The sequence below is a fragment of the Equus caballus genome, chromosome 7 (assembly GCF_041296265.1).
Source record: "Equus caballus isolate H_3958 breed thoroughbred chromosome 7, TB-T2T, whole genome shotgun sequence".
Classification (NCBI taxonomy): domain Eukaryota; kingdom Metazoa; phylum Chordata; class Mammalia; order Perissodactyla; family Equidae; genus Equus; species Equus caballus.
In genome coordinates this window covers 46,297,979-46,322,010 of record NC_091690.1, presented here as the reverse complement: position 1 = coordinate 46,322,010, position 24,032 = coordinate 46,297,979, and the positions used below count along the sequence as shown (strand labels likewise).

Below are 24,032 nucleotides of genomic sequence, written 5' to 3'. Positions count from 1 at the left end.
CACCCCAGCCAAAATGTTCCGTCCATCTCTAACCCCAGATTGTTGCTCCCTCAGCAGCAGGAAGAATGGACATGGGTTGATAAACATTCCTTGGACTTTTGTCAGCAGTACCATGACAAAAATACAAAGATTTATGTTCCCATGAAGCACTTAGAAAACTCTGTGTCTGCTCCCACACCAGCCTACACTTTCATACAACACCATTAGTTCAGGCTCCTTCTCACCCCTCATCCATTCCTCTCTCTGGAAAAATCCTAGTCAACATCAAATCTAGGAGGTTGGGCATTCCGTTGCTCCAGGAACCCTTGTGGAAATTTAACGCTCTTTCTTCCATATTCCTATCATCATCCTTTCCGAATGAAAATAGAATCTTGCCTTTGTTATTTTTAATGCCCAGGCCCCAGCACAGAGCCCGACGCACAGTACCTCCTCAGTAGTGTTGGCTGAGTGAAAATAGGGATCCCCGTGGAGCATCATAAAATTTTTGAAGCTTACATTTGAAGTATCACTATCCTCCTCAATCTAAATCAAACTGCCCCCCTGTACCTGAGTGCCATTTCTATTGTGGGGAATCATTGATGGCAAAGGTCAAAGATGATCACAGCGCAGCCTGAGAACTCATCACCAGCAGAGGAAGGCAGGAGCATCCATAGGGTGGAGACGTGAATGGCGTTTTCTTTTGTTGCTCTGGGTGCCTCAGGAGCCTCCTTTCTCCTCCTCCACAGGATGCTGACTTTTAAAGCTATAGCTCAGCTCTTCATCTTGGGATGCACATGGTGTCTGGGAATCCTGCAGGTGGGTTCAGCTGCCCGTGTCATGGCCTACCTCTTCACCATCATCAACAGCCTGCAGGGCGTCTCCATCTTCCTGGTGTACTGCCTCCTCAGCCAGCAGGTACCACTATCCAGCTGCCGCCCAGGACTCTTCCCATCCTCACCCCTCTCAGTGAGCTGATCCAGAGTATGCTTTTCCTCTGCAGGTTCGGGAACAATACGGGAAATGGTTCAAAAGGGTCAGGAAACCCAAAGCTGAGTCTGAGACTTTCACGCTTTCAAGCAGGGCCGTGTCTGATGCCTCCAAACCCATCACGGTATGATCATGCGTTGCTCCCAGAATACTTCACCAACTGATCTGCTTGAGCAGCACATGCCTATCACACTGGACAACCTGGGTGAACAGCAGGTCATGCCCCAGGATGGCTCACAGTTGCTTTACTCCTGGACTTGTTAACAACTAGCAATGGTCTCAGTTTAAAAGTCTATTTTAAAAAACATTTTGCTGTTACTCCTTTGGGAACTGTGTTCATCTTGACCTTTACACATCAGTGCTCTTACTGAAGACCTGCTATGTGCCATTCATGGTTAACTAGATAAGCAAGAATCAATGATCTGAAGTGATGATGCACGTTATGCTCAGAGCCACATTATTCTATCCTTCCTCTCTGCGCCCCTTCTATGTCACAGTAACTCAGCTGCACTCACAAAAAGGGACAAATGGAAGGAAATGATGCATGTATTTATGAATTAAACAGAAATGTGTTACCTGGCATTTTAGATTTTCTTAAAGACTTACTCATATTTTCAGCAACTTCTACCCTCTTCCAAACCAAAGGGAAAAGCAGGAATGGCATGGGATAATTCACGGCAGTGATTACAAAGAACCGACAGTTAATGATTTAAACTTACAAAGTCCTTTTACCTATGTTTTCTCAATTCTTCCATATTCTATGAAATCCCTTGAGTCGTCCTTACCGTTTAAAGGAGTCTAGGATTCTACCAAGAAGTCCTTGTGCATTTCTCTTGTTATCTTGTTCACCCAGCACTGGTTCCACCACTGAATCTTCTGTCTCCACTCCCTTTCTCAGAAAATGTTCTCATCACCTATTTCACAGAGAAAATCAATGTCATCATGATGATGCTTTGTGTGTTTCATGCCATCCGCCATACCCACCAAACGTCAGCGTGCATCCCCTACACATTCCTGTGCCATTGACACATTTCCTTTCTCCTCTCTGAAGACAATGCTTCCACCTGCAGTTTGGATCCCATCATTCCTGCCTTATCAATTATCCTTACATTATTGTTCACACATTCTCTCACTCTCTCTTTTCCTTCCTCCTTCCCTCCCTCATTTCTTCCCTCATCTTCTTAACAGTGTTCTTCCCAAAGTTACAGAAACATGTTTAATTCCTTTCCATTTTGCAAATGTGTGCTACTTGGCCCCCTTCTAACTACTAGTCAAGAGTTGACTTTTCTCTCTGTCTCCATTTCCTTGCCTTAAACTCACTCCCTGAACCCATGCCAATATGGCTTCTTTCTCCCATGATTCCACCAAGACATATATCTCTTAGACCTCAGTGATTTCCGTGTCCTGAAAAGCCCTCTCAGAAACTTCTGACACTATTCATCACTACTTTCTCATGAAACTCTCCATCTTTATCCCCTGTAGGTTCTATTTACACACCCCTCCATGTCTTTCTCCCATTCCATCCAGCTTTCCTCTCTGCCTCCTTCATAGCTCCATCCAATGGGTTGGTTCCAGAAGAACTTCAGTTCTCATTAACTTCTTTCCTCCTAGGCAGTCACATCAATTTCTTAGATTCAGTCACCTCTAGATGCAAATGATGGCTGTGTATGTTTCTCTAGGTCTGACCTTTCCTCTGAGATCTAGAGGAATATCTCCACTCATTTGACATTTTTGATATCTCAAAGACACCTTCAAGTCAGCCTTCCTATATAAGACTTTCAATCTTTATTCTAATCGAATCCTTTCCCATGGTGTCTTTCTTTCTGAATGGCACTGCATCCATCCTCTGCCATGTCTTTGAGCCCTGAAAGTTACTCTCGACAATGATCTCACTGCCTATCACAACGTATCCATTATACAGTGCTGTTCACTTTTCTTTTTTAGCTTTGCTTTTTTCTTTTGTTAAATATGATTGGCCCTGAGCTAACATCTGTTACCATTCTTCCTCTTTTTTTTTCTCCCCAAAGCCCCAGTACATAGTTGTATATCCTAGTCATAAGTCTCTCTAGTTCCCTATGTAGGATGTCGCCACAGCATGGCTTGATGAGCAGTATGAAGGTCTGCCCTCAGGATCTGAACTGGTGAATCCCAGGATCCTGAACTTAACCACTATGCCTCTGGGCCAGCCCCAATCCTGTTGTTCTCATCTTCTCAATATGTCCCCAACATGTCCAGCTGGCTCAATCTCCATCACCCTCTTCTTGGCCGGGCTACCATCTTTACTTGCCTGAACAACTGCACTAGCCTCCCAACTGACCACCCTTTTCTCCTCTTGTCACCATCCAATGCGTCCTTTACACAGAAACCTGACGGATCTTTTCAAAACACAAATAGAATGATGTCACTCCTTTGTTAAACCCATTACATGTAGGAACAATCCCAAAATCCATAAGTCAATGAGAATTTGCTTGGGTTGTCTCCTGCTTACCTCTCCAGCTTCATCTGCCGTGTATTCACCAGTGTTTCAGCCACATCGGATTTCTTTCAATTTTTTATATTCACTGTGCCTCTTTGGAACAAAGGCTTTATGCATATTCCCTCTTTGTTTTTTTGAGGAGGACTAGCCCGGACCTAACATCTGCTGCCAATCCTCCACTTTTTTGCTGAGGAAGACTGGCCCTGAGCTAACATCCGTGCCCATCTTCCTCCACTTTATACGTAGGATGCCTACCACGGCACGGCTTGCCAAGTGGTGCCATGTCCGCACCCAGGATCGGAAGTGGTGAACCATGGGCCGCTGAAGCGGAATGTGCGCACTTAATCGCTGTGCCACCGCGCCAGCCCCCATTCCCTCTTCTTGAAACACTCTTTTGTCTTCCTTGACTCAAAACTATATAAGCCTTCAGATCTCAGCTCATGTGTCAACTCCCCCAAGAAGCCTTCTCTACCTGCTCAGAATAGGGCAGATTCTCTGGTTTTTCACTCTGATAGCCACTGTGCCTTTCCCGTAGAGCATCTGTCAGAGTCATTTCACTCTTGTTTTTCACTATCTGGTTAATGTCTGTCTTCTCTCTAGATCTGGGCTGCAGCAGGCACCATGCTGCTTTTCCTTCCTGTTGCATCCTCAGAGTTTCACACAGGGCCAGGCCTATAGAAATGCTCAATGCATAATTGCTGCATGACTGATCACATTAACGAATGAACAAACTGCAGCTGCAGAAGAGGCAGGCACTGTCTTGTTTTCAATCTCTCTCCACGTCTAACACACTTCCAAGTGCTCAGTAGTTACTTACTGAACAAATGAACGAATGAATGAATGAACTTCCTGATCATGATGGAGGTAAAATATTAGAATAAATTATTGATCAGTTTAAGGTGCCTCTTTCTCTTGGGAATTTCAAGATAATTCTTTGCCTTAGTTATTGTTTTATTATTAACCATCATGTCTACCTGTTAACACCCTAATATTTCTTTATGATCCAAGAGCTTTGTGTAGATCTTAGTTCCTGGACTAAACAGGTCTGGAATGAAATAGCAGCTCTACCAAGTACTTGCCCTGTGAACTTGGTCAAATTGACAATCATTTTAAATTCTCAATTGCCCCCTTCATCTCCCATGTACAAATGAGACAGTTTTCTGAGTCTCGCCCAATCAGAACTAATTAATTGCTTCCATTTGAGGCTTTCAAGTGAAGTGTGCTTTGGTGGGAGGGGGATGACCATTCCCCCACAGTAAATGTTGCTTCAGCCAAGGATGCACAATGTAACCGAGCAGGAACGAATGCAGCATCCCTCAGTACAGCTGATGTTGAACACATAAGGCAGGGTCCCATGGATCTGAGAGGCTCAATTCTTGCTGTACCACAGGCCTGTCCCACTCGGGGCTTGCACTCACTCAGGAAGAACATAGCAAATAACCCACGCCTTTGTGTTGAGGGGGATGCTAACAGTACCTGCCCCTCGTGTTCTTGAGTCAGCTCAGCCTCAGCAAGGCCGTATCCTCATCCCTGGGAGCTGGTTCCCAGGAGTCCCTCAACCAAATCGGAGCTGCCCTCACTCCAGAATCCCAGAAAACTGATTCTTCCACATCTATACTTTGAATGTACTTATTCTCTATTGCTGTTGGACCAAATTACCACAGACTTACTGCTGAACCCAACACAAATTTATCTCACTGCTCTAGAAGTAGAAAGTCCCAAATCGGTCTTAGGGACCAAAATCAAGGTGTCATCAGAGCTGCGTTCCTCCTGGAGATTCTAGGGGAATGCCCGTTTCCTCACCTTCTCCAGCTTCTAGAGGCTGCCTGCATTTCTTGGCTAGGGGCCCCTTGATCCACTCCATCATCACAGCCTGCAGTGTAGCATCTTCAGTCTCTCTGTCTCTCCCTCTCTGCTTCTGTCACTCGGTCCCCTTCCCCCATTTGACTTTGCTGCCTTCTCCTTCCCCTTATAAAAACCCTAGGCATTACATTGGCTTGCCTGGATAACCTTCCCATCTCAAGATTCTTAGTTTAATTATTTCAGCAAAATCTGTTTTTTCATGTAAAGTAACATACTTACAAATCCAGAGATGAGGATGTGGGCATCTTTGGGGGATCACTATCCTCTCTATCGTACTTATTGTACATAGGTTTACCTTGCCTATTGTAGAGCCATCAAAATTTCCCTCGTAGTATAGATATTAGAACAAATATTTACCATCCTCTTACCCCACCAATTTCTCTCCTGCCCAGAGCTGATATACACAGTGAATCAAAGAAACATACACTTTCTGTGAGAGAAATGCAGCAATGGCATCAGATAGCTAATGAAGCCTTCCAAAATTTGAGTAATATCATCACGTATATGTACTATCTATGGGCAAAAGACCAAGAAATTTCATTGCTTAATGTAATTTTACCTTCTGCGATCTCCTAAAATTGGTGTCTCCATTGTATAAAGATGGAAAGGTGTCTACCTCTCCTTTGTCATCTCTTCCATGGCTTCCTGCAGTTTCATTCAAGGGAAACAAAATATTTTCTCTTGTGCATAGGTCTGAGTAATTTCCTGGAGTGCAGTACTGGCAAAGTTTTTGAGTAAAGATAAGCAGGTGAAGTTTCCCAACTAATTTTCAGAAATTACGCTGAGGTTCCTGTGCATCCAGGATTAAATAACTCACATTGTGGATGGAAAGAATAAGGGACTGAAAATAATTTAATACATTTTCCTTTCTGTCTTAGGTGAATAACGATAGGTAATCTTTCGCACATTTCATGCGTTTCTCAGCTTCTGTCTTATATGACTGCATGCACAAAGTAATATTTCACAAATCCTGAATCAGAGGGATCAGGAAACACACAGATTATATTTTGGAGCAGATTTAATTGCTGTTATCTTCTGTAACTTGGGGGTTAGGAAATGTGGGGAGATGGGACTTCTGAGAAAGACCAGGGTCTAGCAGAATGCAGTCTGATACGGCCTTTTGATCTTCCCCTGAGAAATGCATCTGGAAAGGAAATTCTGTGATTAAAGACATCTTAAATTAGTTATTTTTTTCCAAAGCAAACTTTTGTCATCTTTCTATAGTCTTATATATCATCTCTAAAATATTATCTCTCCAGGTGAATTGAAAAGATCTTTTTAACTATATCTTCTTCTTCCCTGAAAAATCAGGACTCTTATTCTTTGAGCCATTAGGAGAAGATAAAGAAGACTTTGTAGTGTGTTTCCAGAAACCCATCGTGTCAGCAATGTGAATGGAGTCACGGTGGACATGCTCACGCTCGATTCCTGTGAAATCTGGAACTTTTCCATACCCCACAGTATGCCCAGAAAGCACTCCACACAGAAAAGGCCAGTTCTTTGGTATCTTCGGGTTAAGCCCTTTTCTGAAGCCTCTTCTTCCTACAAAGGGTCTTGCAGATGCTGAAAGTCTATGAGCAGGAAAACCAGCCTGAAGGGATTTTCAAACCAACGACATCAAAAAGATCGGGAATGTTCACACCATAGTCTGGATTTTTAATTTTTTTGTTCTGTTTTCTATGAATTTAATTATTCACTCATTCAAAAATATTGATTACTCGCCATGTCCAAGGCAGAGATCAGGAGAGAACAGGGCCTCCTTCATGGATTTGACTCAGAGGCTGAAAGATTCCTATAAACCAAGTCCTACGGCTGTACAATTGAAGTATGAACTATTTCACAGACTCCATCTCCATTCATCCTCACACAAAGCTTCAGATATATTGAAAGCTCAGATCATGATGTGTATATTTTAGGCTTTGTGGGACAGTGTATTAGTCAGGGTTCTCCAGAGAAATAGAACCAATAGGATACACACACACAGACACATAAATACAAAATATGAAAAGACTTATTATGAGGTATTGACTCACATCATAATGGAGGCTGATAAGTCCCACAGTCTGCCACTGGCAATCTGGGAACCCAGGAAAGCCGGTGGTGTAGTTTGAAGGCCTGAGATTCAAGGAACCATAGATTAACATCTGGGCCTGAAAGCCTGAGAGCCAGGAGCATTGAGGGCAGGAGACTGATGCCGCAGCTCTAGCACTCAGCCCGAGTCAATTCAACTTCCTCCATCTTTTATTCTATGCAGACCCTCAGTGGATCGGGTGATGCCCATCCTCACGGGAGAAGGCCATCTGCTTCACACAGGGCACCGACTCAAATGCTAATCTCCTCTGGAAACACCTCACAGATACACCCTGAAATCACGTTTAACCAGCCATCTGGGCATCCTGTGCCCCAATCAGGAGGACACAAAAATTAACCATCACAGCCAGATAGCTACAGCAACAACTCAACTCTGCCACTGTAGCATGAAAACGGCTATAGACACTCAAAATTGAATGCTCATGGCTGTGTTCTAATAAAACTACTCATGGACAGCGAATTTGAATTTTATGTACTGTTCATGTGAGATGATATATCATTCTTCTTTTGACTTTTCTCAGCAATGTAAAAATGTAAAGACTATTCTTAGTTTGTGGGGTGCACAGAAACAGGCAGTGAGGCAGATTTGACCCGTGAGTCGCTGCTGACTCCTATCCTAGGAAATTCAACAGATCTCCTCGTACACCAATTTATTCATTTGTTCTTCAAATATTTGGTGAGCACTTACTCTTTGGAAAGGCATCATGCTAAACTGAAAGAAACTGAAATTAACAAGGCAGACGTGATCCCCAGATCCTGGAATCGTGAGGACCTGTGAATTGGTCAGCTCAGGCTGCTGTAACAAAACCACAGACTGAGCGGCTTAACCAACAGAAAATTATTTTCTCACAGGTCTGGAGGCTGGGAAGGCCAAGAGCAAGGTTTGACAGGGTGGGTTCTGGTGAGAGCTCTCTTCCCGGCTTGCAGATGGCCGCCTTCTTGCTGTGTCCTCACATGGCCTTTTCTTCCAGCTTGAGCATGGAGAGACAGAGAAATGAAACTCTTTGATGTCTCTACTTACAAGAGCACTAATCCTATGATGAGGGCACGAGTCTCATCTAACCCTAATTATCTCCCAAAGGGCCATCTCCAAGTCCCATCAGGGGATTGGGTATTGGGGCATCAGGGGTTAGGGCTTCAACACATGAATTCACAGGGTAGCACAAACATTCAGTCCACAACGGTCTGTAAGATGGAAAACCAGGAGAAAGAGAAAATGCAGTATAGGAGATACTGTGGCCTAGGGACACACAGCCCTGTGGGAACACAGCAGAAGTGGAACCAGCCATGGTGGGAGAGGGCAGGTGGGAGAGAGCTCTCAGTCAACTGAGGGCTGCATTCCGAGATGTTTACAGTTTGGGAGGCAGATCTCAGCGTTTGCTCTCATATCTTCACCTTTACAATCTATCAAATCTATTCTCCTTATTTATCATGGGAATAACAATAATAATTTCCTCATGGGTCATTTTTGAATGTTAACTGAGAAAATAAAGATTAAGCTCTGGTAGGACACCCAAAGACAAACAAGAATTAACCAGGACGTGTGAGCTTGGGAGTTCCCCAGCTCATTTATCCAGAACTCTGTCACTGAGTTAGAAACAGCCATGAGACAGGCTCTGAAGTGCGGTTCCACTTCTTATGACAGGGCTCCAGTACATGACCACGCCCATCAAAGAGAGCAGGTGCAAAGCTTGAAGAGGTCTCTCCCTTCAGCTCTTCACTTTGGGGGTCTGCTGTGACAGCTCTCCTCACTGGTTGTGCCCTTTCCTGGTTCTGATGGTCACCATGTGGATGAGGAAACAGGGACTCATTGAGGATTTAGCCCCTTGGTGGAGAACATAGAATCCAGACACAAGAAGTATATAACAAGAAGCTGTCGGACGCCAGCAGTTAAGGAGCCCATGTTCACAGAACCGGAAGTGTCTAAGTCAGGGACCACAAAACTACAAACAGCAGGATCTGCAGACTTGGAGTCCTCAAATCTCAGCGATGACTCAGAGATGCCAAGAGGCCGGACACTTGGGTCCTAAGATTGTGCGTGCAAGAGTGAGGATCCTGGATGTGGAAGTTCCTCAGCGTAGCAAGGGTGAGCTAAGTAGTGAAATGCAAGGAGGGGTATTGGGGAAGGAATGGAAAAATGGAGAGAGTGGAGGGGCATTGGGGCTGCTCGGGACTGCAGGAACCTGGGAGGGACCGAGCTGGATCACTGAGTCTTCCTCTGGGGCATTCTGGGGTGGGAGTTCGAAAGACTGATAGTGAGATGAGGACAGGGCCCTGGGAGGAAGTGGGTGGGAAATTGTAAGAATGAGGATGGGAAGGTTGGGGAGAAGGTGAGGGGACCTGATTGGAATTGGATTGTGTTGGGAGAGACTGGTATTGGGAGTCCTGGGGAGTCACTGGGGGGCTGAGGAGAAAGTGGAGGCAACGGCGAGTTGGAGAGAGCCTTCATCAGGGGTAACTGCAGGCACAGAGAGGAGCAGGGGAGCATGGGAGACACCAGGAGGGGCAGAGGATACAGGGAGGTGTGCAGGAATGGGGACCTCAGAGGGCTTGGGGCTGCGGGACGGGGGCGGCGTAGGTCTGAGGCGGTACAGCAACTGGAGGAACAGGAGGGGAGGGGGTGATAAATTGGGGAGGTCTGGGGGCCTGAGCGAAATGAGGAGAGCTGCCTGGACTGGGAGAACTCAGGATATGCTGAAGATTACGGACCCAGCAATCCGGGATGGACAGAGGTCCTATGGTTCTCAGGTGATTGGGACCACTGAGTACAAACAGGGTGGGTGACAGGGACAAGGATGAGAAATTGGAATGTGTGGTTGACAAAGAAGGGAGTGAAGTATGAGGGTCCCGAACGAATGAAAAGGAGTGAGGATTCAGAGAGGAATTAGAGTAACTTTGATATGGGGTGGAGCGTGGGAGGGAGACAGGAAGGCTTGAGGGGTCTGGCTACCTGATAGGGCTCAGGGGGCCAGGTGAGGGGCGGAGAGGCTGCTGCTGGAATGCGGATGAGGGAGAGCATGGAGAGAATGGGCAGGCTGGGCCAGCGAGACCAGGGAGAGAAGCAGCTGATGGGCATTTGAAGGAATCAGAGTGTTCCCAATGCTCTTTGGCAGCTGGGGGCAGGGGGATTCTGGGCTTCACGGAGGTGACTGGACTAGGGAGCTTGGAAAGGGAGAGAAAATGGGACAATTAGGGGACAGGCAAGGGGTTTGGATAGGGTAGGGGTGGCAGACGCAGTTGGACTAGGGAGATAAAGGTAGGAGAACACAGTGATGGTTGCAGGACAGAGTGGGGAGGGAGGTAGAGACAAGGACTGAGAAGTGGTGAGAAGAGGGGGGAGCCTGGAGGAGCCAGGTGAAGAGACCAGTCTCAGGAGTTCCTCCAAGAAAAGAGGAGGAAGGAGCAGCTGTGCCCACACCTCTCTCTCTGCCCCTCATCCATGGGCAGATGTGCCATGGAACGCCTTCAAGCAACTGTTGTTGGGATGATCAATCCAGCACTGACTCCTTCTTCGGAGAGAACACAGGATGGTTTTCTGATTTCAAAAGCAATGCAGGAAAAACACAGAACATTGGAAATGTTTGAAAAGCACAAAGACAAACTAAGTGCCAGGAATCTCACAGTGAAAATATCATGGTTGACTTGATGTGCATGTTTCTCTCTGTCTCTCGCTCTCGTCCTTTGACTTCCTGTCACCCACACTGAAGTGGGTAACACCCCCAGGGGCACACTTGGTTCTCATCCCCTCCAGCTTGTTCTGAGGCCGAAGAGCCTGGCTTGGAGCTGGTTCAGGAGGCTTTTGCTCATGTCGACTACCACTCACTCAGAAGCCACCACTGGGAGGGTGGAACCCTATGAGTGAGGTCAGTGTTCGCCAGCTCCAGGCACTCCTCTGACGGCATCATGATTTCTGCCACACATGATGTCCTCTGTCAGTTACATTTATCTTTACCCTGACTCTCAGGTTTTATCACTTAGCATCATCCTAAGAAATTACCAATTTTCTTCTTCAATCCTTTAAATAAGTCCAAGTTTATAAAAATTGAAAAAAGTTCCGTTTATATATCAACTAACATCTCAAGGATTATATCTTGGACAGAAGATTTTAAGGGTGCTCATTTCTTCCGTAGCGCTTGCCTCCGTTTGTGCTGAGCTCTGTTCCTTTGTGCAATTGCTAACTCACACGTCTCTCTCACCACATTTCTGCTCTAAGGAGTTAGAGCTGTGTGTGTTTTGCCTCCCCATTGGGTATCGAGTACCAAGCACATAGCACAGGGCTAGACTCACGGGAAGGGATCTATCACTGTTTGCTAAGTGACCAAATAGATTATTTACACATCAAACAACTCTGTAAGCACAGTAGCTTTTACACCCACTTTAGGGTGAAGAAAGTGAGGCTTAAGGATGGGCACTAGTTTGTCCATGTTCACGCAGCCAGCACGTAGCTGAGCCAGGATGTGTCCCCATTGTAGAGAGACTGCAGATAAACACAAATGCTCAAAAATGCTGCTACCCAGAGACAATGCCTGAAAGGAGGTTGACAGGAAATGAAGTTGGACAGTCTGCGTGGAGTGGTACTGGAAGCAATCTGCATGCTGGGAAAGGAGGAGTTTGGGGTTTATGCCATCTGCCTTACAAAGCGATCTGGAGCTTTCAGACAGGAAAGTGATTTATCCTTCTGAGGATTGTTGTCTTTATGGAGAGAGACGAGTGAAATAAAGAGACTGGAAAATGGCAAAATGTGTTTCTGTTCCCACACCCTGAGATGAAGCCATCCTCTAGGGTGAGAATCAGAAAAGTCAGGGTTTGAGCATCACCAGCCACAGGCAGAAGTAATTATCCACCTACATGGCTTGCTTTCTTTCCTTTTAATAAATTAAGATTTAATGTTTTTACTCATCACTGCACATGAATTATATAAAACATTTCTTGTTGTAAATCATTTAAACACCCCAGAAATCTACAAACTGAAAGTTTCTCCTCACATCCCGTTTCTGACCCATCTCTCCCTCCAGACACACACAGTCATTCTTTCTACAGGCCTGTCCTGTTTACAGTTTATGTCTGTCCTTCTAGTCATGTTTCTATACATGTACACACATATTTGTAAATCTCCCTGCATGCTATAGAAATGGGTTCATACTGCGTGTAGGATTGGGGAATTCCCTAGTATGGCTGTACCATGTTTACCTATTTCCTATCAATGCACATTTGGGTTGCATCCCAGCCAGGAACATTCTGAATATAGAAGCTGCAGATCTGACATTTTGATGGACCTCTGGGTCAGGGACTAATGTTTAGCATGTGGTGCTCATAATGGAAGGGGATGAGGCCTGTCTCCGAGATCCTGCGCCTGCTATGCCGGAGGTCAGCAAGCCTTCTGTAAGGGCCCAGACAGGAAATATTTTCAGCTTTGTGAGCCATCCAATTTCTGTCACAATGTCAACTCTGTGGTTGTAGCAAAAAAGCAGCCACGGACGGTAGACAAACAGCTGGGCGTGGCTGGGTGCCAGTAAAGCTGTATTGACAAACACACGCAGCCAGTCCATGAGCTGTAGTCAGTTGAGGAAAAGAATCATCTTTTCAGTAAATGATGATAAGACAGCTGGATATCCATATGCACAAGAATGTGGACCTCACGCCTTATTAAAAACCTCACACCATTTAGAAAAATTAATTCCAGACAGATCATATAGCTGAGTGTAATGACTAAGATGATAAAGGTCTTGGAAGAAAACATATGTGTAAACCGTTGTGACCTTGGCTAAGCAATTCTTTTTTAGAGATGACACCCAATTAATCATGCCTTTCTGTAGGGGAATGCTGACGGTGCCTGGCCCTCCCCGTTTTGACTCAGCTCGGCCTCAGCAAGGCCTTACCCTTATCCCCAGGAATATAAGCTTGGGGATGTCCCTTGCTTTCCCCAGCTTTGCACAGAATCAATGGCCTCTATTCTAGACAAAGGATGCTCTGGGTCAGTCCCTGGAAAAGGTGAGGATGGGAAGAGTACTGGATGGACGTGGGCAGAAGTACCTCGCACTTCACAAATGTTATAGATGACCATTTGTTTTTGTCCTTCCACTAGAGGGTAAGAGCTGAGAAAACATAAATCTTCTGTTTGTTGTTTTTAGTTCCCAAGGCCCAGCACAGAGCCAGGTGCACAGAATGTCCTCAGCACTGTTGGTTGAATGAAATTAGGGATCTTCATGAAACATCATGATCTGTTTGAAAGCCACATTATGGAGTCACTACCATCTTCAGTTCAAGTTGAAATACCATTCTGGACCCAAAGAGCATTTCTCTTTAGGGGATCATGGACAGTAAGATCCGAGATGGTCACTATTCAGTCAGAGGCATCCATGGAGTGGAGATGAAAATGCTCTTGGTTTTCTTGCTCCAGGTGCATGAGGAGCCTCATTTTTACTCCTCCCCAGGATTCTGAAATTTAAAGCTACAGCTCAGCTCTTCATCTTGGGCTGCACGTGGTGTCTGGGAATCCTGCAGGTGGGACCAGCTGCCCACGTCATGGCCTACCTCTTCACCATCATCAACAGCCTTCATCTTCCTGGTGCACTGCCTCCTCAGCCAGCAGGTACCACTGTGTGACACCCACTCAGGATTCTGCCCATCTCACTCCTCCCAGTGAGCTGACCCAGAGTCTGCTGTGCCTCTGCAGGTCCAGGAGCAATACAGGAAATGGTTCGCAAGCGGCAGGAAAAGCACAGCTGAGTCTGAGAAGTAGATGCTCTCCAGCAGGGCCGTGTCTGATGCCTACAAACACAGTGTGGTAAGGGCACACATTGCTCCCAGAGCACTTCACTAACAGATCTGCTTGAGCAGCACATGCCTACCACGCTGGGCAACCTGGGTATATAGGAGGAGATGCCCCAGAATGACTCAAACTTAGTTTGCTCCTGTACTCATTCAGGCACTCCCCTGTCATGAAAGGCGTTCTTCCCGCACTTTTGTCTACTGTCTTTCTATGCTCATCTTTACACTTGCACATGGAGGTCCCATTCCCCACATGTGCGGAGCACCCGTTTGGTGTCACATGGTCCATGTGCTTTTTAATTTTCCTTGGTGAGAAGATAGAAAACACTTACTCACAAGCAGACAAAGATGCTATAGTAAGCTCCATAAGCAGGAACTAATGATCTGAAGCAGTGATGCACGAGGCACTCAGAGTCACAGCAGCATCCTTTATCCCAAGTCATTCCATGCCACCTCTCTATATAAAAAAATAAGTACATGGGATATATAGTCATAATGGGAAAGTAAAATAAGCATTAACTTGGATTTGAGACTTCCTTAAAAGTCTGCAGTTGTACCTGGTATTTTCAAAACACACAGACAATGCAAAACCAGGGAGGAGAATCCCAGAAGCATAGGAGAGATCCCAGCATGGTGAATCACACCAAGCGTTGGTGTTTTCAGGTTTACAAACCCTCTTCTCACATTTTTGTTCACGTGTTCTTCACATCAGCACTTGGAGGTGAGTTTTATGATGCTCCCATATGATAGGTGAAGAAAGTGAGACTCATGGGGTCTGTATAAATTGTGCAAAGATTTGAGCCAATTTGTTCTTTCTCTCAACTTCCATGAGCCCCCACCCTGCCCGGCAAGGCCTCTGTATTTCTCTCCTCCGCCTGCTGGTCCACCCTCTGCAACTGCCCCTTCCTGAGTACTCCACTCCTCAAATTTCTCATTTTTCTAACTCTTCCCTCTTCCCAGCACATGTTCCTACCAACTTCTTCACAGGGAAAATCAACTCAGCAGGATGCAACAAGGTCAACTTTGTGCTCTCAAAAACACCAGGCATTTGAAATCTGGTCCATTCTCTCCTCATTCCTTGTCCCCACAGATAGACAAAATGTGCTTCCTACATTTCGAGGCTAATCCCTCTGCCTGTATTTGGTTGCTGACACTTGATTTCTCAATAACTTTACATCATTGCTCATACATTATGTCTCTGGTCCTTGCACGGTCTCCCATCTCAACAGCTTCCTTGTAACCTTCACTGCAACATTCTAAGTCTCTCTCTTATTAAAAATTATTGTTATACACTTGATCCCTCCCTCTTTTTCCTCTATACACTCAAAACTGCCATTTGCCTCCTTGCTGGAACCAAAAATCTCTCTATTAAGTTTCCAATGAGCTTCATATCACTGGCTGGAGTAAATATCTTTTGGTCCACTCAGTAGTACTGGATGCTGTGGTTACTGCCTCCATCATGAAACTTCTCTTGGTCTCTGGCTTCCATGTCTCAACACTCCCTGGGAATCTTCCTATCTCTCAAGCTGAACTTTATTCATCTTCTTTAGATTTCATCTACTGTACCTGGCTTGGTTCTAGAAACACGTCTATGCTCATATTATACCTGCCTCAAAGACAGTCTTGTGCACAGGGACTCACTGCAGAAGGAAATGATGGCCAAATATATTTCTCTAGCCCTGAAGGACCCACGAGCCCCAGACCACTACCTCCGATTGCCTACTTGACATCCCTACTTAGATATCTCGGAAGCAGCCCAGCATGGTCATAACAGAACTTATCATCTTTTGCACCAACTCAGTCCTCTTCAGGGTTTCTCATCTCCTTGGACGGCATCTACATACATCTTGTCGCACTACTCAGGACCTGGGACATCCTTCACATTCTCCTCCTCCCTACCTTGTTCCACCCTAAACCAACCCATGGCTAACTCCTGATAATATTTCCCCTCAGTGCTTACAAATCTGTCTCGTTGACACCGTCTCGATCACCTCCCTAATTCCAGCTCCCATCTTCCCTTGGCTTAATTGCAATATCCCCCTAACTCATCTCTCCTCTACTCTTCTCCCTCTTCCAATGAGTTTTTCACGTAAAATTCAGAGTTATTTTCTCAAAACAAAAATTTAGTCATGTACCTCCTTGCACAGAAATCCTCCAGATGACTCCCCATTGCCACTAGGAGCAAGACCAAAATATATGAGGATTCCAATTCACCCGCATCCTTACCAAAACTTGGTATTGTTTTATTTTATACCTTAGTTTATGTGAAATATTTTTCATTATGGTTTTGATTTGCATTTTCCTAATGTCTAATGATGTTGAGCATATTTTCACATGCTTATTAGGCATTTGCATATCTCCTTTGGGGAAATATGTATTCAAATCCTTCCCCTATTTTTGAGTCATTTCTCTTTTATTGATCAGTTTTAAGAACTCTATATATGTTCTGGATACAGGTCCTTTGCCAGATATATGATTTGCAATTATTTTCTCCCATTTGTACATTGGCTTTTCAATCAATTGATAGTGGCCATTGATGCAGAAAAGCTTTTAATTTTGATGAAGTCCAATTTATCTACTTTTTTGTTCACTTGTGCTTAGGTGTCCTATCTAAAAAGAATTGCCTCCACCAAGGTCACAATGATTTATGCATATTTTTTCTTCCAAGTCTTTTAAAGTCTTAGTTATTACATTTATGTATATGATCCATTTGGAATTAATTTTTTTTTAAAGTGTGAGGTTTTTAATATGGTGTGAGGTCCATATTCTTTTGCATATGGATATCCAGTTGTCCCATCATCATTTAAAACAGAACCAATTTTTTTTTCCTAACAAATTGTCTTGGTGTTCTTGTCAAAATAGTTTCTTCATAAACGTAAGGGTTCATTTCTGGACTCTCGACTCTGTTGCACTCATCTCTCTTGACTTCGGTGGCTTTGTAGTGAGATTGAAGTTGGGGAACTGACTCTACAAGTTTGTTCTTCTTTCTCAGTACAGTGTCAGCTATTATGGACCCCTTGAAGTTCCATATGAATTTTAAGATGTGCTTGTCAATTTCTTAGAAAAATTTTACTGGGATATTGATAAGGATTTTGTTAAACCTGTAGATTAATTTGGGGCGGGGGGTCGTACTACTATCTTAAGTATGTTAAGTCTTCTGATCCATGAAAATAAGATGTTTTTCCATTTATTTAGGTCTCGTTTGACTTCTCTGACAATGATTTATAGTTTCAGTGTACAAATCTTGTAACTTTTAACACTATCTCTTTTTTTATCTTCTTTCTCAGGAGAATTAAATTAATAGCTAAACCGAGGACATTGTATCCTGGAAAGTTCTGAACTGTCATCCTTTGGGCAAAGATTACAGAAAATACTTTTTCATGTTTGTTACAAGAAGCTCTTCATGGTGCCATTGTGGGAGAAAGTATCAGGAAATGTTTGACATTCAGTTGCTGGAGAATTGGGGTCTTCTGGGCCATACAGCATGCTCACCTCGTTCCCACAGAGTCAAGGAGCTATGACCCAATTCCCCAGCTGCCTTGGATGAAACCCTCTGCTCCAACCTCCTCTTCTGCAAGGAAGTTCCTCAAGTTGAAGATACATTACACGGATAATGAGCCTTAGAGGACTTTCTTAAAATAGCATCAGAGAGGAAAATAATGTTCAAATACTGCGTGTAATGTAAACATTTAATCCAGTTGTCCAACTTTCCTGGTTTTAGTGCTGAAAGTCCTCTGGCCCATGAGACACTTGGGTTACAGGCCAACTAGGACAGTTTGTCTCCCTGCTGACCTGCCTCAACTTCTTCACTCTCTATCTCTAAGGCTTACGAATTTATTCATTCAAAAATATATATGTTTTTTACTCACCATGTGCTGCACACAGATCAAGACAGATTCAGTTCCTCATTTCACAGAGCTTACTGGTAAAAGAATATTTCCTCAGAGTAAAATCAGAAACCTCTGAATAGAGTCTCTACATCCTTACATTTTATAAGCTGAGCTGTGAGATAAGGTGTATATTGCTACTGCAAATTTTGTAAGTTATAGCTATACATATTACTCATATATGGATATCTATGCATCCTCAGCATATAATCTAGAGAAAATCTAAATCCAGAGCATGAAATTCCCTGTGGGCCCCACTGACCAAATCTGCGTCAATTTGAGTGTCCAGGAAAATGACTGTAAATGATTATAAAATATTAAATAAAAATACCCATGAGTCCATAGTGACACATAAAATGTCAGCTCTAAATGTAAAAGATATGATAGAATTAGAAGATCATGGGTTTTTCAATATCCAGTAAGAGGCCACTAAAAGCACGGGGTGAAAGGCTGCTGGAGGACAAGCTGGTCCTACAGAGCCCAAGAATCCCCTCAGATTACTGGTTCATCACAAGGGCCAAGGTGCACGTCTACAGCGTGGAGATCTGCCAGTCACCATCTGAACTTAATGATCAGGCTTAACATCACCACTATGGGAAACCTGACATCAGATATCTCCTCAGAAGACATGAAGTTACAACATCCCATTTGTGGTGAATAAAGAATTATTGACAAATCAGTCTGACCTAAACCTAATCCAGCCTTCAGACCAAGGGTGGATAAACTGGAGCATGCAGGATAAGTGCAGGCAGCCGCCTGCTCTGGTGAATAAAGATTTATTGGAGCACAGCCACACCCATTCATGGATGATTGTCTATGGCTGCTCTCACGCTACAGTGTCAGAGTTGAGTAGCTGTGACAGAGACTGTAAGAACGACAAGCTGAAAATATATACCACCTGGCCCTTTATGGGCAACCTTGCTGGCACCTGTTCTTCCAGATCTAACGTTCAGTATACACAGAATGCAGGGGACAGAAGAACAGGTTAAATGGCATCAAGAGGAAACAATCAGGCAAATTGAGAGTGTGGGGCATTCAACAAGCCCTGGACTCTTCTAAAGTCAATAGCATTTTAAAAAGTGACTAGAGGCTATTCCATGTCAAAAGAGGCAAAAGTGACATCACCATCGAGTTCAGCGTAAATTTTAGTGGGACTCTGGTTCAGAAACACAGCTATAAAAATATTTTGGAGCAATTGGGGTAATTTGAATATGGATCAGATAGTAAATGTTGTTATGAAATTGCTGATTTTCTTGAGTGTCACAAAGGTAAGTGGTTATGTAGACCACATTCTTTAAATTCTTCAACATTTGATGAAGAAATATTGCAGAATGGAGTGTCATGTCTGCCTCTGACCATCAAATGTTTTAGCAATAAAATGTGTATGTGTGTATACAAATTAAGAAAGATTTTTTTAATCGGTACTACATTAATAATTGTTGACATTAGATGGAGGATATATGAGTGGTTTATATCATTCTCCCAAATTCTCTGTATGTTTAAAAATTGTAAATAGAGGGGCGGGCCCCATGGCCGAGTGGTTAAGTTCGCGCACTCCACTGCAGGCGTCCCAGTGTTTCGTTGGTTCGAATCTTGGGTGCGCACATGGCACTACTCATCAAACCACGCTGAGGCAGCGTCCCACATGCCACAACTAGAAGGACCCACAATGAAGAACATACAACTATGTACCGGGGGGTTTTGGGAAGAAAAGGAAAAAAATAAAATCTTAAAAAAAATTGTAAATAGAAGTTACATAAAAGTAAGTAAACATATTAGTTATTATTTCATTAAAACATATACCCTCATGAATTCCTTCATATCCAGAAAATACATTTTCCTCCACTACAAAAAACTAATTTTGTAAATAAATATGTTATAAATATATGAATTTACATGGCTACATGGTGATGAAATTAAATCTGCAAACTAAAAATAAAATATTAAAATATTAGAAGAAGATAGAGGGAATCTCCACCTCTGCCTGGGAAATAGAAAATGGAAATGAGTATCACTCCCAACCTAACAATAATAAAAATCCGTATAAACTACAAAATCATTCTGTTGCTTCCACAGAGAGCAGAGATAACAGGACAAGAAAGTAGCCTAAAATCTAAGGGAAGGCAGGCTCTTGCAGCAGAGACTGTCAGGGCACCTGTAGCAGAGCACAAAGGACAGGGATCTGGGTGCCACACAAACGGTTAAGAAGAATTCACCTTCACTTTCTAATGAGTTGACCACGGCCCAGGTGGGCAATCGTGCAAGTGTAGAATCTCTGAGGGAGTGGCAGGAACGTGCAGAGACCCTCTCTGAGATGCAGCCATGCTGGGCGGGTCTACAGCTGAAGGTGGAGCAATAGGGAAAACCCTCTGGCAAAACAGCCGCCACCAAAAGCACAAGATCACAAGGTAACGCTAGAATAAACTGAAACCCAGGGCGCAATGACTCCTGACCGGATAGACTCAAGACCCCTCAAAAACAGCCCAGCAGAAGAATAGCGTGCCCACTTCCAGTAATAAATATAAATCTCTCAGTGTCTACTTGTGATGAGAAACAGCTATTTTGCGTTGCTGCCAAGCCGTTTTATAGTGTGACAACCCTGCCCACACCCAGAGTCCGGACATTTAGATAACAACCTGAGCTTAGGATTTCTGCCACAAGTTCCTGCTTTTTTTTTTTTCCTGGTTCAGCTTTTAAAATAAACACTTACAGTTGAGCCCTTGAAAAGGTAGTGACCTCTGCCCCAAGCACCCCATAGGCGATAGCTGCTTGCTACCCTGCTCTCTATCTCCTGCTCCCTCGTGACCTGGGCCAGAGGACTGTCCTTCCCTTTGGGCTCATTGCACACACACCCTCTAGTCCTGGGACCTGTAAGTTACAAATCTTGTTACTTTACTGCCTTTATGTGAGTGTGTGGAAACTGCACCTTCAGTCAGGACAATGCTGGGTTTTCACTTCCTCAGAGTGGGAGCTCGGATGCTGAGGGTGCCATCCACTGACCCACGTGGGTGGCTCATGCCTCCTCATTCATCAGGTCACAATGCATATTCTTAACTTAATTCACTAGCTGTGGGCCCTCCCACACACTACTGTCCTACACACATTGTCCAGCATCCAATCAAAAATTATGAAACACAAGCAAAAGCAAGAAAACACAACCCATGGAGAAATCAAAAGAACCAGAATTAAGGATAGACTAACAAGCAGGAAATTTTAAATAACTAAGATTAATGTGTTAAGGGCTCTAGTGTAGCTGTTCTCACCAGGGGGGCAGTTTTGCCCAGGGGTGCAATTTCTGGAGACATCTTTGGTTTCTCAGCTGGAGGGGTGCCTACTGGCATTTAGTGAGTGAGGGCAAAGGATTCTGCCCAACAGTCTACAACGCATAGGACAGCCTCGGCCACAAAGAGTTACCCAGCCCCTGAGGATCAATACTGCTGAGCTTGAAAAACTATGCTCTAACTCCTTTACGTTAGAGATGCTAAAAACGGGTGTTTTCCTTTCTCCCTTAGAAACAGGAAAGTTTCTACAGCAACAAATAAAGCGTAAAGAGACAGTAGCTTTCAACAGGAAATTTCATGTTCTCTTCTGTTACCCTCAAGGTTGAGAAACCCTGTTCGACCCGAAAAGGTGGATAACATGTATGAAGATATGGGAAATTTCAAAAGCAAACAGAAGTCACAATTTAAAATTTCATTAATAACATCCTTTCAATCAACGATCAAAATCCACAGGCATAGAAAAAAATTGACAAGCCTTACTACTTAAATAGAAGTGTCTGGATGATAAACTACACCATTAACAAAGCCTGAAGACAAGATGAAATATTTGCAACGTTAATAAAAGATTAATATCTATGATGTACAAAGAACTTCTGAAAGTCAATAATTAAAAGTCTAACAAAATGTTAAAAAAGAAATGTAGAGGTAATTACCAGAGAAAGAAATGTTCTAATAAATATGTAGTCATCAGGGAAATTGAGGTTAATATAAGTAATTGATACTGTCAAGCATTATACTGTAAAAATCTACAGGGTTGGATAACATGCAACACTGGTGAGACCATAGTGAAATGGATAGCCCCATATGGTAAAAGGGTAAATTGAGGTAGACACTGTATGTTGCAATTCAGTACTAGCTGTGAAAATTTAAGATGCTCACACCCTGGGGCCCAGACATCCCACTTCTGTTAACCTACCTTGGAAAAACTCTCCCATGTTCATAGAAAAATATTTACAAGAAGGATTTTTGCAGTATATGTGCCAAAGGGAAAGAGCGGAAGAGATGCAAGCAGTAGAATGGACAACACCAGAGTGAACCCTGATGTGGACGAGAGACCCTGGTGATTGTGACGTGTCAATGGAGGTGCCTCCATTGTAACTGGGGTACCCGTCTGGTGAGGGATGTGGACAAGGCCATGCATGTGTGGGGGCAGGGGGCACGTGGGAAACCTCTGTACCTTCTATAATTTTGCTGTGTACCTAAAACTTCTCTAAAAAGTTAAGATTTCTAAAAATAGAGCAATTTGGCTGAGGCTCAAATCTTCTCTAGAGGCTGCCCACTTGTTCTCCTGTCCTCTAAGGTGCCCCGGAAACTACTACACCAACGCGGTCACTGTCACACTTTGCTTCTGAGCTCACCAGTGAGCTTGGAGAATCTTCCCAAAGGACCGTAACCCAGTACAAAGACAAAAGCCTTTTTATGGCACTTAAGAGTGCACAGCAATAGCCATTCATGTTGCTTAAAAGTTAGTAATTACAAATATCTATTAGGGAGTAAAAATGTGCATTTCCAAATTAAAAGTAAGGTTTTTTTAATTTTTCAGAGGACTAAATTCAGTATTCTACCCTGAAGTCTGGCGTCAGTGCTTGGCAAAGTTGGGGAAGTTGTAGGGCAAGTGTGCCTGCAGAGAACTGAAGGGCCTGTGTTTGGGGGGAAAGACGCTTCACCAGATGGAAAACATCAGAACTGTTTTGACTTCATTGTGCTTTTCGATCACTGTGATTCTTGTCCTCTAATTAAAAAGGACTGTTAACTTTTCTTAAATACGCAGGCATCTATGAATCAGGAATGACAAAGTAAATGGGGGTATATCTGTCAGAATAAGAAAGAATAAAATACATCTGTCTATAGCACAGCTTCTATACTGACATGAAATGAGCTACAATGTACATAGTTGAGCATAAAAAAGAAACTTGAAATGCAGTCTGCATAGTACTGTTGAGTTAATTCTTATGAATAGTAAAATATGGTATTTTTCATAGGTGCAAATTGAGGAGCCTAGGTTTTGGGACACTGATTAAAGGGTATGATAACTTCTGTAATGTCTGAGCTGTTGCAACAAGAATTTGTTATTACTAATGTGATTAAAAGGTTATAAGGTCTGCCTTGAGTTTTTAAGGAAGAACACGCATCCTATCCATAAAGGATTTCTGCTGAGGGGAGTAGGATTGGGACAGGGTTCAAGAAGAAATCTGGCAGAATCTCCAATTTGTGGATGGTTATTTAAAATTACAACATAAGCACACAGTGTCTGTGTACTTAATAAATAGAGTGTAAAAAGAAGAGGTGTCTTCTGGGTGTTTGGAAGAATAGTCAAATTTTCTCAGTTATTACCCATTTTTGTTTTGACATGAAGATCAAATAGAAATACAGAAAAAAGACAATGCTAAAATTTCTCATGAAGAGCAGTAGTGTGGGAACACAGGAAGCTCTGTGGTCCCAGCCTCCCCAGGCCTTACATGTGCGACAGCAGGGAGCCACAGATCTCAGCTCAGTGTGGGGGCCGTGATGCTCTGGGTGGAGCGGGAGCAGTAAGTTATGGGTGTACACGGACTCACCCTCTCCCCGCCCTTTACGGAGAATTCAGCCTTAGACCGTTCAGTTCTCCTGCTTCCAGACGCTGCAGCCCTGAGATCTGTGTTAGACCATGGGCCTCAATTCTTCTTATCAGGGTTAACAGGTCAAGGATTTCACAGA

General features: G+C 43.8%; 1 protein-coding gene across 1 annotated transcript in view; it reads left to right on the top strand.

Moving 5' to 3' along the window:
- LOC100064538 (adhesion G protein-coupled receptor E2-like) overlaps positions 1-1,284 on the top strand; it is a 56,956-nt gene extending 55,672 nt beyond the window's left edge. The window contains 2 exon segments of the mRNA XM_070273011.1: positions 726-894; positions 980-1,284. Of these exon segments, the coding sequence (XP_070129112.1) occupies positions 726-894; positions 980-1,096 (286 nt within the window). The 3' untranslated portion in view covers positions 1,097-1,284.
- Positions 1,285-24,032: the final 22,748 nt, after the last annotated feature.